General features: G+C 45.7%; 1 protein-coding gene across 2 annotated transcripts in view; it reads right to left on the bottom strand.

The window, feature by feature from the left end:
• Positions 1–13426, bottom strand: part of myo5aa (myosin VAa) — a 227639-nt gene that overhangs the window by 58295 nt on the left and 155918 nt on the right. For both annotated transcript variants that reach the window (XM_084337837.1, XM_084337836.1), the window contains exons 17-23: positions 13140–13226; positions 12336–12444; positions 11724–11935; positions 11200–11356; positions 9733–9972; positions 7449–7697; positions 6220–6313 (exon numbers count right to left, since the gene is read on the bottom strand). In XM_084337837.1, coding sequence (XP_084193963.1) covers positions 6220–6313; positions 7449–7697; positions 9733–9972; positions 11200–11356; positions 11724–11935; positions 12336–12444; positions 13140–13226 — 1148 coding nt within the window. The remainder of the gene's footprint in view (positions 1–6219; positions 6314–7448; positions 7698–9732; positions 9973–11199; positions 11357–11723; positions 11936–12335; positions 12445–13139; positions 13227–13426) is intronic.

The following is a 13426-nucleotide window of genomic DNA, read 5'->3' as shown; positions in this document are numbered from 1 at the left end:
AAGCGCTGGTCGAACCAGCGGTGTAGTGTTGTGTGACTATACTAAACTCTTCCACCACATGACCGACATTTGACATACAGTACACCTATCTATGTTGGGATTATGTTTGGTCATGACAAAACAATACAAATCGCTACTGTTAGTAATGCTGCCACCACCCACTTCAATGACAGAGCTCTCATATTTGTGAATGCATAAACTATATCTTAAATTATGGCGATGTGTCTAATATGGCTGTCGCGAAGTCATTGATAAGCGACAGCCATATTAGACACATAGCCATAATTTAAGATATAGTTTATGCATTCGCAAAATATGAGAGCGCTTGTCATTGAAGGGCTTCCTACAACGGAGGAACGGCCGCTGCTGCTGCTGGAGCTGAACCGAGTCAAGCCGCGGGCGGCGCACGCAAGCCGGGGAAAAAACAACCGCGTCGGCCCCCGCTGGCTCTTCAGCAAGGAGCCTCCACAGCTCCAGTTAACCTAATTTATACCGTAATGAATCATTACAAAATATACCGTTAACTGGAATATGTTGTTTCTTTACACATATGTTGGATTATGTAATTGGGTTGTCATGACAAAACAATAAAAATCGCTACTTTACATCAGGGTGAACGCTGTTACACTGCCACCACCCACTTCAATGACAGAGCTCTCATATTTGCGAATGCATAAACTATATCTTAAATTATGGCTATGTGTCTAAAAACGCGAAATAACGTTACAGCTTACATTTCCACACTGATGTACAGTGACACCCAGAGTTTCTAGTTACAGTAGTGACGCGTGAATCGAGATAGTCCTAACACTGTAACAGTGTTTATTATTAAGAGTCAGACCATAGTCCTAACAGTGTTTATAGTCCTAACACAGTATGGGCTTTGTTTATACATGTACAGTGACGAGTGAATCTACCGTTGGTTGTTAAAAACGCGAAACATAATAATCAGTCAGCAGCGCTCCACTGCTACCGCAGCCCAACACAAGTGCGTTGGAACAGCAGCCCAAAACAACACAAGTTGGTTGCCCGCGCTGCCGCGCTTGCTCCTTGGATTTCATTTGGGACGTGGTACGGCTGCGCTTGCCTGCGCGTGGGGGCGCGGCCAATCAGAGAAAAGCCGAACACAAGTTGGTTGCCTTTAATATTCACGCGTCCAGGGCGCGTACTTTCCCAGCGGCGACGGCCTGCAGCTGGATCAGATGCAGGATGGCTCCTGCCGACTGGGCGAGCTGATCATGTTGCAAATCGGTCAGCTCCGTACCGCCCATCAGTATCCCGGACATGAATCTCGCCAGCTGCGCGATGTTAGAGGTGGCAGCCAGAGATTGAGTCACGGAGATAAATGACTGGTCACTCCAGTAAGCCAACCGCCTCGCCGATTTCCCTTGGGAAACCGGCTTCCGTAACGGCTCCCACACCACCTCAGGACAAAGGAGAGCTGCCATCGGCCTATCAAGCCGAGGCACCCACTCCTTCATACCGTCTACCAAACCCACCACCCTCGTGACTCACACGTAGGCGGGGGTGAGGCCCATGATGTGGGAGACCACCTGTCCCTGACGGACGTAGGCCTCCATCGAGGGGAAAAATGGACAGACAACGCCCATCTCTCTCACAGGACGGCGTTGCCATAGATGACCTATGAGATCATCAGGAACAGGAACAAGCAGTGGCTGCGGCAGCGGCACGCCGTTTGCGACTGCCGCCGCCGCCATGAGCTCGGGGAACAAAGCATGCAGTTCCCCCTGCATACTTTCCCCCACCGAGCTTGCGTCCCTCACATGCAGCAGACTACTGGTTACAGAGCCACATTCTGATGTGGCTGATAGCAGGGCATCCCGCCGCCGAGTCGGAGGTTCTAACCCAACATCCGCGTACGAGGGACCCCAAGGAGACCCATCACCCCCCTCCAGTGTTACCTGGACGGGCGGCGGACATGTCTCCACCGGGGCGTCAAATAAAAACCTGTCTGCTTCTACCATGTAGTCCTCTGTTTCCATCGGCCATGGAGAATCAGACGCATCCTCATCCGGCTCCAGCAACTCACCAAAACCAGGCCGTTCGCGTCTACAAGCCACCATCTTACGACGGGAGCGAGCCGACGCAAAAAGTTTGCGTCTCAAATCCTCCGCCACCAGAGGAGCCGGCCGCCCAACAGCGGACGACTCTCCGGCGGCAAAGGAACCAGAGCCGGAACCAGGCCATCGCACAGGAGACGGCGCTGGTGCACCAGCTCCTTGAAGAGGCAAACTACCTATCGGACGCCTACCGGGCGCGGCTGCCGACCACGAAAGTGGCCTCAACCCCGCTCCAAGACGCACGACAGAGGAGGCAATGGAGAACCGCTGGTGATGGGTAACGTTGCTAGCGCGACCCTCCGAGGTAAACATTATGACTTCGCTTTTTTCTTTTTAAAGTTATGAGAAAAAGAAAAAAGCAAGAAAAAATTTAAACACGTAACTCAACTTTCTTCAGCTTAAAACAACCTCGTCAAGTGATGTATATAACAGGCACTTCCTTGTGGTGAAAGTGAAGAAGGAGGCGAGTGTGTGGCCACACACCTGCTTATGAAGGTAGCGGATGGGGGTGTGGCCAGACGAATGTTGGTATGTAAAGGTACATTGTGGATTTTTATTCAGTGCATATGCACGAAGTGAGGTTAGTGCAGATGACGCTGAGCGGAAGCTAGTATGATATAGAACCTTCTGTAGTGTGGTAGTGAAAGGTTACGCTTATGTAGTGTGGTAGTGAAAGGTTAAACTTCTGTAGTGTGGTAGTGAAAGAGTTAACCTTCTGTAGTGTGGTAGTGAAAGGTTAACCTTCTGTAGTGTGGTAGTGAAAGGTTAACCTTCTGTAGTGTGGTAGTGAAAGGGTTAACCTTCTGTAGTGTGGTAGTGAAAGGTTAACCTTCTGTAGTGTGGTAGTGAAAGGTTAACCTTCTGTAGTGTGGTAGTGAAAGGTTAACCTTCTGTAGTGTGATAGTGAAAGGTTAACCTTCTGTAGTGTGATAGTGAAAGGTTAACCTTCTGTAGTGTGGTAGTGAAAGGGTTAACCTTCTGTAGTGTGATAGTGAAAGGTTAACCTTCTGTAGTGTGGTAGTGAAAGGGTTAACCTTCTGTAGTGTGGTAGTGAAAGGTTAACCGTCTGTAGTGTGGTAGTGAAAGGGTAACCTTCTGTAGTGTGGTAGTGAAAGGTTAACTGTCTGTAGTGTGGTAGTGAAAGGGTAACCTTCTGTAGTGTGGTAGTGAAAGGGTAACCTTCTGTAGTGTGGTAGTGAAAGGTAAAGGAACACTTTATACTTTTACTCCACTACATTTCAAAGGAAATATTGTACATTTTACTCCACTACATTTATCTGAACACATCAGTTACTAGTTACTTTGAAGAGAAAGATTTAGCATAGAAAACATTGCAAAATTTTTGAAGCCTGACAACTTTAAGAGGACGTAATCAGAACAGCATAACTGGACCACATACCACTTTAACATACCCTTTAATCAGAGCAGCATAAATGGAGGTACACTTTGTCATGCTGTGCCTGTTGATTTCACAGCATTCAGATCAACGGTCGCTCTCTCCCCAATATCATTATGAGTCACAGCCGTCTTGCGCTGAGGGGTTTGTTAAAAGCAACGAGCTCTCATTGGGCTGGTGCAGATTTATAATAACGTGATTGGTTCAGATGCCTCACGTGCTCTGATATTCCTGACATTGCTGTTCTCAGCCGCGGGAGATTCAGCCGGACCGTCAAAATGCAGAAACAGCTCGTAAAGAGCTCCCAGAAAAGATGACAACAGTTGTTGCTAGCAAGAGGGTGTAAGAAAAAATAAACTTCTACTGAAGTAGAATATGACATGCCTTCACAAAGCGTATAGATGCGTAAGCTGTCAATTGGAAAGCAGGAGTGTTTAGACAGCGGGCGGGTGACCAAACACCAAACCTTGTCACACAGCAGTGGCTGATAATTCACTTGAACCTCTGTCAATAACAGTAGTCAACTGTCGTCGATTAAATTACTTTATTATGACATTAGGTAGCATTAAATCCAATCTAACGGAATTCGTTCGCTCATAAAATTCGTGACATTTGAAATGTGATTTATAACAGATTGTTGTGTTAATGTCTGGGACAGAAACGGCCGACTCGCGTAAATTATATATTCTGATGATGTCACACCACGATTCTCAACACACAAAACGGGAGCAGCCCTATGGATAAAGCAATATAAAGAAACGAATAGCCAAATAAATGTGAAGTTATCAATATAACCCCCCCTCCCCCCCTTTCCTCACAAATGGAATTGTGCCACAGAGTCACGTTTAACGACCGACTCGCGTAAATAACAGTATTTTTTTTGCTATAACGTTAAGAAGTGTAACTTAATGTTACATGCATGCATTTTTCCGTTCTCTCTGCAATAATGAAAGCAGAGCAGTGTGTGTTTCAACACCTCTCAAGTACCTGTAATGAATGAATGCCAAGCCAGACCACAACCCAAGCATTAACCCTTTCAGTGCCACGGACAACATATCTCGTTTTATTAGCCCCCCCACTGAGTGCCAACGACGATTATTATCGTTTTATTTTTTTATTAGCGATCTGAATTCATATTTCATCAACAGAGTCTCCCGTTGGTACACCAGCCCCTACAGGAGCTCAGATTGGAAAAAAGCGCCCCCTATCGTCTATCCCTGTGTAACTGCAGGTCAGTCGCTTAGACTGACCTGGGATCTGTAGATCTGTAGAGGTGGAGCCAACTGGCTCCTGGTGCTGGCGAGCAGTCTGCTCAAGAGGGATCGGATCGCGGGACGGAAATCAGCCTGGAATATATATTTACAGCAGCCAATAATCAATCAATAAGCGTGATCGATATTTGAAATAGCGATCAGGAATTGGAATAATCTTTTTGGAGAACATTTGATCTAAGGTAAGGAATCTATGTTACCAGTCTTGGGGTAATCAGAGCTGTATTCGCTGAGATAACAGCGTGTCCCCTATGTGTGATGTGGCTGTTTGGCTGTGATCGCTGATGAGGAAATAAGAGAATCGATTTTTCAGCTCGCGTCTATAGCGTGCATACGTACACATATACTATCAATAATCTAGCGTTTATTTGAAACGATTCATAAATAGGCCGAAAAATGACAACGTTTTTGTGTATTCTAGAATATTCCAGTAAATGTCTTTTATCACGGAATCTTTATATTTTCCTTGAAAACAAGGGCTTTTCAAAATGCTATAAAACGAAAATGAACCGATAAAAAAACTATCCGTTTCGACGATGTTGACTGCAAACGAGTCATTGATAAGCGACGGGCAGATTAGACACAGCCATAATTTAAAACATAGATTAGGCGTTTTTAACGCTAACATTGAAGTGGGTGGCGGCATTCAAGGAGGTTCCGGGGCACCGAGCTCCGGCACGGAAAGTGTTAAGAGCAGCCCAGCGCTGTAGTCTTTTTGGAGAGCATTGGGACACAATACTGTCGGACAAATAACAATAATTAACTCATTTACAAGTTGTATTACGTTTTGCAAATAAGGGAACAGATAAATAACATTTCAAAGCAGTCAAAAAAGCTATATTTCGATTTTTACATATTTCTGAAGTGAGAGACATTTTCGCGATTTCTGATGCTTGTATCTCGCCACCACAAGTCGGGTTTGGCCACGTCGAGTCACATATGAACCGAATGCCTATCGCACGGGTGCTAGTGCAGTAAATTCATTCATCGCACACAGATTTTTTCATAGCACGCTGTACAGCCCTGATGTCTGCCTTAGTTAAATATAAAACCACCAAACATTTACATTAGTGATGCGTCCAAATCCTGTTGATTTTGTTGTCATAGTTCCCACTCCCTTCTGCTCCAGTTGACTTTTACTCCCGGTCCTGCCCAATCACGTGATTCAAAGTGAAATTGACTCCCATCCCGTGGGAATCCCGAAAAGATGTCATCCTCTAGTCAAGAGGTTGTATCAGGTTTGTAACAGTCAAGGCGATAGGTCAAGAGGTTGCATCAGGTTTGTAACAGTCAAGGCGATAGGTCAAGAGGTTGCATCAGGTTTGTAACAGTCAAGGCGATAGGTCAAGAGGTTGCATCAGGTTTGTAACAGTCAAGGCGATAGGTCAAGAGGTTGCATCAGGTTTGTAACAGTCAAGGCGATAGGTCAAGAGGTTGTAGTGGTTTAGAATGTGATGATAGGGTGGCATACCTGTCATCTGCTGACTCTGTTCCTGAATCAACCTGTTCAAGTCGTTCTTCTCCTTCTTCAGCAAGCCATTCTGGTCCTTCAACTCTGCTACCATCTACACGCACGCACACACACACACACACACACACTTAATGGTCCGTCTGTCAGAATGTTGAATTTGCTAGCACTGCTGGACTCCACTTCACAGAGGGTCTGTTTGTGGTGCACATTTACTAATGTTTTGTATTAGTAAATCTCACAAGGACAAACTGCAGTGCACAAGTAAAAAGGGGGGTGGGCAGTCTATTCATCTACTGAAGTGCTATTATATCCTCCAGACACCAAGCAGTCAAAATAGTTTGGACTTTCGATCATATATCGCATGCATTTAATTTAAAAGTCAATACAGGGGTTCTAAAATGCAGTGCTGGGTAATAGGAGGATATTATTCTACCTGGTCTACCTCTCTCTGTGCGCATGCACGCACACACAGACACACACACACACAGACACACAGACACACACACACACACCTGAGTGGATCATTACCTCACCAGTATACCTCACTAGTCTACCTCACACGCTCACCTGCCACGGGGCAACAGTTGCGTATGTGTGCCTCATGTTCCCACTCTCCTCTGGACCGCCCTGGCTCCTAAATCAACCAACATTAGCCGTTTGTAACCATCAGAATTTGCCAGTAGCCTACTTTCCCCCCTCTGTCTACAGGGGGAACTACTACTCATGATCAACCATGTGATCTACAGGGGGAACTACTACTCATGATCAACCATGTGTGAGACATCATCACACAGCTAGACATCTGGAGACAGAGAAGATCACGTAACAAAAGTAAAGGCTGTAAAAAGGAGAAACAGATAAAGGGCTGAGTGGGGACAAGGATAAAGGGTTGAGTTGGGACAAGTATAAAGGACTGAGTTGGGACAAGGATAAGGGTTAAGTGGGGACAAGGGTAAGGGTTAAGTGGGGACAAGGGTAAGGGTTAAGTGGGGACAAGGGTAAGGGTTAAGTGAGAACAAGTATAAAGGGTTGAGTGAGGACAAGGATAAAGGGTTGAGTTGGGACAAGGATAAAGGGTTGAGTTGGGACAAGGATAAGGGTTAAGTGGGGACAAGGGTAAGGGTTAAGTGGGGACAAGGGTAAGGGTTAAGTGGGAACAAGTATAAAGGGTTGAGTTGGGACAAGGGTAAAGGTAGTGAGGGGAGAGTAGAGGAGGAGGAGCTCCTTACCTGCTCCATCTCGTCCCGGTAGGTCTGCGCCCAGTCCTCGATGGTCCTCTTCTCCTTCTGGGTGGTGCTCAGCTCCCTCCGCAGCCTCTCCAGCTCCTCCTGCAGGGTGCTGACGCGGTTGGCGTTGTTCCGCGCCTCCTCCTCCGCCCCACGCAGCCGTGTCAACTCGGCACGCATGCGCTCGCTCTCTGCCACGTGGGTGGTCTCCAGCCCCGTCAGCCTCTCAGTGATCGAGCGGTTCTCTTTATTCTACAGGGAGGATGGGAGAGAGAGAGAGTGTGTGTGTGTGTGTGAAAACAGAAAACAAATGATGTACTTCAATGAGAAAAGATCCGAGGAGTACTATGAAAATCACTGTAGCTATGATTTCAGTTGTCATGTTGATAAGATCTGTCATATCTATTCATAAAGATCCAAATGTACTTGCCCTGAATGTGTCTCCGCTGGCTGCGTTTATTTTAATCTGTGCCTGCATTACCTTTTCCTGCTCTTCCTCACTTATTATTTATACTGGTTTCTATGTGGATTGGGGCTGGATGGTCTCGGGCGATGTAGCCTGATCCCTTCCAAATCCAAGTTGACAATTTGAAACAGTATTTTGAACTGTACCACCCAAAAGCTCATTTAAAACGGCACTATGGAAGACTGCCATGAGAGGTAACTGCACTGTGTTTAAACATAGCGGATAAGAGAAAACGGCAACAAAAATATATCTCTTTAAGTAAGGAGAGTTTGGCCACCGATTTATCTCGTTCTCATTTTACACTCAAGAAATGAGACGTAACTTTTTTTTTTTTATCCACTTTTTCTCCCATTTTCTATATTTTCTCCCATCCCAATTTCGTATCATCCAATTCAACCCTCCCCTGTCACGAACGCTGTTTCTTGCCTCCCACAAGCCGGCTGCAATGTGGACTAGTGGTCTGCAAGGGTCTTGAAATAAAGCCCGAGCCCTGCCCGAGCCCGTGAACTTCAGGCCCTGACCGAAAATAAGCCAGACTGTAAATAATATGTTAAGCCCTAGCCCGCGTGAAAACCCGAAAAAAAAATTATTATTATTATTATTGAAATATAATTTTTTTGGTATTTGTTTTAAATATTCTAAACACTTTATATATTAACTTAATAAATAAACAAAAACGAAAATGTCCAATAGGTCTGCCTAAATAACGCATATCACGCTGAAAACTAAGAAGCATTTACATAGCCTGTTTCGCTCCTAGAATGCCTCCCTCCCAGTGCTCGCTTATAGAGCAGCCTCGTAAAACGTATTGAAGGCTATAGAATCTTCTTTGACACACACACACACACATGACACACAATAGCCTACTCAGTCACTATACAAACAAGTAGAAAACAGAAATCAGATTTCGAACAGAGCAACATAATGAAAGCACAACAGAACAGGGCAGCAGCGACCCAGCAAATAATAAACATCACTCACCACTTTGCTGTTGACGTCAGCAACGCGTTGAACAACTTTAACAAAACTTCGCCAACCGGCTACATACATCCAAGAACAAATAAAACGTTCGCCAACTGGCTATATTCCAACACAACCAATCGAGTTGTCCCCGGCCTGAGTTCTCCCTACGCGCTGCGGTAATTACATCCAAATGTTTCTCTGATGACAGCTTGGCGCAAAAGAGAAAACGAATCTTAAGGAAAACGAAGGTTATCCTATAACCCTAGTTATATATAAAAAAAAAATTATTTATTAAAAAAAAAGCCCTACCCAGCCCGAACCCGCCGGGCCCCGTCGGGCCTGGGCAAGGTTGCAGAGCACTAATGTGGACTAAGTCATACATAGCACAAGTCCCCTCCGGTACTTGAGGTAACAGCAGTCGCATCTTTTCACCTGCGCAGCTCGATCTCCCAGTGGCGAGGAGTAACGCGTGGGAGGCTCACGCTGCCCCCGACACTTCCTGATTCTACTGCGCAGGCGCACCAACCGACCTGTAGGAGTCGCTGTCCACAACGCCCGATCCCCACCCATCAGTTTCCCACCCCCTAATACGGCCAATGTGTATTAGTACGGACGACCAGCTAAACTGAAAGCAAATGTGGAGCGCTGGGCTCGAACAGGCAAGCCCAGCGTCTCCAGATTTTGTGGCGAGCGCCTTGCCCACTACGCCACGTAGCCGCCCTCTTGAGACGTAACCTTTTATGGATCTCGCAGCATATCTTCTCATGAGAAAGTTCCATAGTGCAGGTTTATAAGGTTTCCACAGTCTCTGTACTGCCAACGTCACTACAGATGACAAGAGCGACTGCCGCGCCTCACCTGCTCGTCAACCTTCCTCTGTAGCTGCATGATCTTGTTCTCCATGCCGACGTTGAGCTTCTTGAAGTGCTCCACGGAGCGCGCCTCGATCTTCAGCTTCTTCAGCTCGCGCCTGGCCCTCATCCTCCTCGTGCAGCACTGGAGGTAGACCAGGGAGGACAGGCAGCGCTTATACCACATCCTGGCCAGCCAGCCGCGCACATGCTTCTGGATAACCAGGGCCTTGGCCTGCCGTAGGAGCTGTAGAGAGAGAGAAGGAGAGAGATATGAGAGGGGGAGAGAGGGATGATGCCAGGTCCAACAGAGATGGAGGTTAGCTTGTTGCTGGTTTGGCATGGCTGTGCTCAGATACTCGAAGATTGACTGTGTGGCTGCCTTCATTTGGGACGGATCGCCCGCCAACTCTGAGTCCACTATGCCTTCTTGTAGTCGTGTCTGTAGTCTCTGTAGTAGTGTCTGTAGTACTGTGGCACCAAAGCTCAGACGAGAAACGTTACAAGCTAATGTTAGCTCGTTTCTGGCCCCTGCCTGCTACTATGAGCTGTCACTCAAGTTTTACTCATGGATATTATGACCTCTTCCCCCTCAACAGTTTGGCAGCTCTAAGGACAATTTGATAATAAAAGAAAATTATCTACAATGTTCTCTTCAAATTAATAATTTAATTAATTAATTAAATACAGTAAAAAAGGTAGAAGGCCATTTTCTTTTTTTACAAAACTAACTGGAAAAATGGTATATTAACACTTTCAGTGCCGGCCATAACGTTGATTAATGTCCTTGAGTGCCATCATCCACTTCAATGATAGAGTTAAAAACGCATAATCTATGTTTTAAATTATGGCTATGTGTCTAATCTGCCCGTCGCTTATCAATGACTTGTTTGCAGTCAACATTGTCAAAACGGATTTTTTTTTTTTTATTATAAATCGGTTCATATCCTTTTTATAGCATTTCGAAAAGCTATAGTTTTCTCAATTTTTTTTCGGAAAATAGAAAGAATCCCTCATAAATGGCATTTATTGGAATATTCTCGAATACACTAGACACGTTGTCATTTGTCGGCCTATTTATGAATAGTTTTCAAATAAATGCTAGATTATCGATAGTATATGTGTACTTATGCACGCTATAGAAGCGAGCTGAGAAATCAATTACCTCATTTCCTCAACATCACACACACACACACACACACACACGTATACACATACGGGACACGCTGTTATCTCAGTGAATACAGCTCTAATTATCCTAAAACTGGCAACATAGACTCCTTACCTTAGATCAGATGTTCTCCAAAAAGATTATTCCAATTCATGATCGCCATTCCAAATATCGATCGCGTTTATTGATTGATTATTGGCTGCTGTAAATATATATTCCAGGCTGCTTTCCAACTTGCGATCACTTCCATGTCTTGCCAATCTTCGTGTGCGTGTGTGTGAGTGCGCGTGCGTGCGGTCATACCCCTCTGTACTTCTGGCGGGCCATGTAGGCTCTGAGGATGGTCTGTACGGCCAGGGCTGCAGCCTGCTTCTGTCTGTAGCACTTCCTCTCCACGTACATCCTCTGGTACTTCTGGATGATGATGGCTGCCTGGGTACGACGCATGAACTTGGCCAGGCTGGGGGGTAGAGAAAGAGAGAGAGAGAGAAAGAGAGCGAAAGAAAGAAAGAGAAGAGGTAGAGTGAGATGGAGAGGTAAGGAGAGAACAAGAGGGATAAAGAGAGACAGGAGAAAAGAATGCAGGCACACAGAGAAGAGCTTCATCCACCTTGTGTAGAACTCTTATTAAATGTCCCTCATATTTCTCATAATACTCATTATTTTAGTTTTTACCGTTTAAGCTTTAATTTAATTTATCCAGAATAGAATGCCCAAATGAACAAGGATATCCCCACTAATGTGACTGCGTCGCTCATATTAGAAGTTGCACGTCAAGGCAAAGTCACACAAAAAATGTCTGACTGGTGGGTGTGTGGCCCACTCACCAGCGGGCCTGGTGACCCCTGGTGAACCTCTGGATGGTGATGGCGGCCTGGCGCTTGCGGAGGTACTTCTTGCGTGCCAGCCAGCAGCGGATGGTCTTCTGGATACGTATGCAGGCGACGCGCAGCTTGTCTGCCCTCAGCTTCTCCAGGTAGGCCACCTGGCCCGCCCGGAAGAAGATCTTGGTCTTACCAAACTGGTACTTATCTTGGTCCTGTAAAGGAGTGAGAGAATGTAAGTGAGTATGAGAGAGAGCGAGAAAGACGGAGAGAGAGAGGTAGAGCGAAAGAGAAGAGGTAGGGAGAGAGAACAAGATAGAAAGTAGGAGAGAGTGAGAGAGAGGAGAGATCATCATTCATCATCTTCGTTTTACGCCCTTTTTTCCCACTACAGTGAGGTTGGAGAGAGAGAGAAAAAGAGAAAGAGAAAGAGAGAAACACTGCAAGTTTATTTGGCAAGTTTCTTTTATTTCCCCCTATTTTCTGAGGCCAGTGGGAGGAGTCTGGGGTAGGGATGGGGGAACAAGTAGAACAGAGCCGTCCAATAGGCAGGGGAAAAGCCTAACATTGTAATGACATTTAACTCAACTTGAAGCCTCCTAGTCAACCTCTGACCTGCACAAGTTTCTCCAGAACGTTCCTGCAGGTCATCTTCCTGTCAGCTAGAACATCCTTCTGCTTCATCAGCACTCTGTAACGGCTGAAGAACTCCTGGTATGTCCACCTGAGGAACGCATGCACACACACACACAAGCAGGCATGCGTTGTTCATGGCACGGGGTACCACGGTGTGGGACCTCACTCGCTATTTGCATATCAATAGCTCCGGTCGTCAGGTGTGTTAAATACGTTCTCAGACACATTCACACCTAACCTTGTTGTGAAGACGTGTTACATTCCATTCGTAGAGGCAATTAGGCACTGTCTTTAGTCTGTGCCCAAGCGAGGGGACATTAAATGCGCATTCGCGGGAGCGCGCACACGCGCAGGGAGCGCGCGTGCACGTGGTGCGTGTCACCCCAGATGATTTCAATAACGCACCACTGCACACAAGGTTGAGGTACAAAGATGAGATTAAAGGTACTATCAAATATATATAATTTGGAATGAGGATCATGCACAATCAACGACATAAAAATCTGAAGAATGGTGAAATTGTGCTCCAAAACACACAATTTTTATGTGATTGAATGTACGTCTTCATTCCAAATGATTAAATATTACACATAGAACCTTTAAACACACTGACACACACAAACAAAAAAAAAACACATTCACACAGAGGTTGAGCTGGAAGGTCAATTTTGCACAGTATGTGAACGTTCACGTTTCAGCTGTGCAGTGTAAGTCATCTTGGTTTTACGGTCTTAAAAACAGACGTATCATATAGTGTTATTGCGTCAGTGTGTGTGGTCCTACCTGGATGGGAAGCCTGCGGCTGAGATACGGATGGTTTCCAGGACGCCGCAGGCTCGGAGCTGCTGCACTGCGCGCTTAGGATCAAACCTGCCCACAACAACATCAGTACAACACTAAACTGAGTAACATTCCACCTGAAACATGACCCAGTGAACCCGATATAGAATTTGTTCTGAAAAAAGTATGCATCATTACTGAATGTCTGAAGCCTTTTCATGAGTCTCAGATTCTTCTGCTTAATTCATATTAATTGCTAAATTAATATTTTTCCAAACATGTATTTTTCT

Source organism: Notolepis coatsorum (assembly GCF_963971535.1).
Source record: "Notolepis coatsorum genome assembly, chromosome: 20".
Taxonomy (NCBI): domain Eukaryota; kingdom Metazoa; phylum Chordata; class Actinopteri; order Aulopiformes; family Paralepididae; genus Notolepis; species Notolepis coatsorum.
This window is presented reverse-complemented; position numbering and strand designations above follow the sequence as displayed.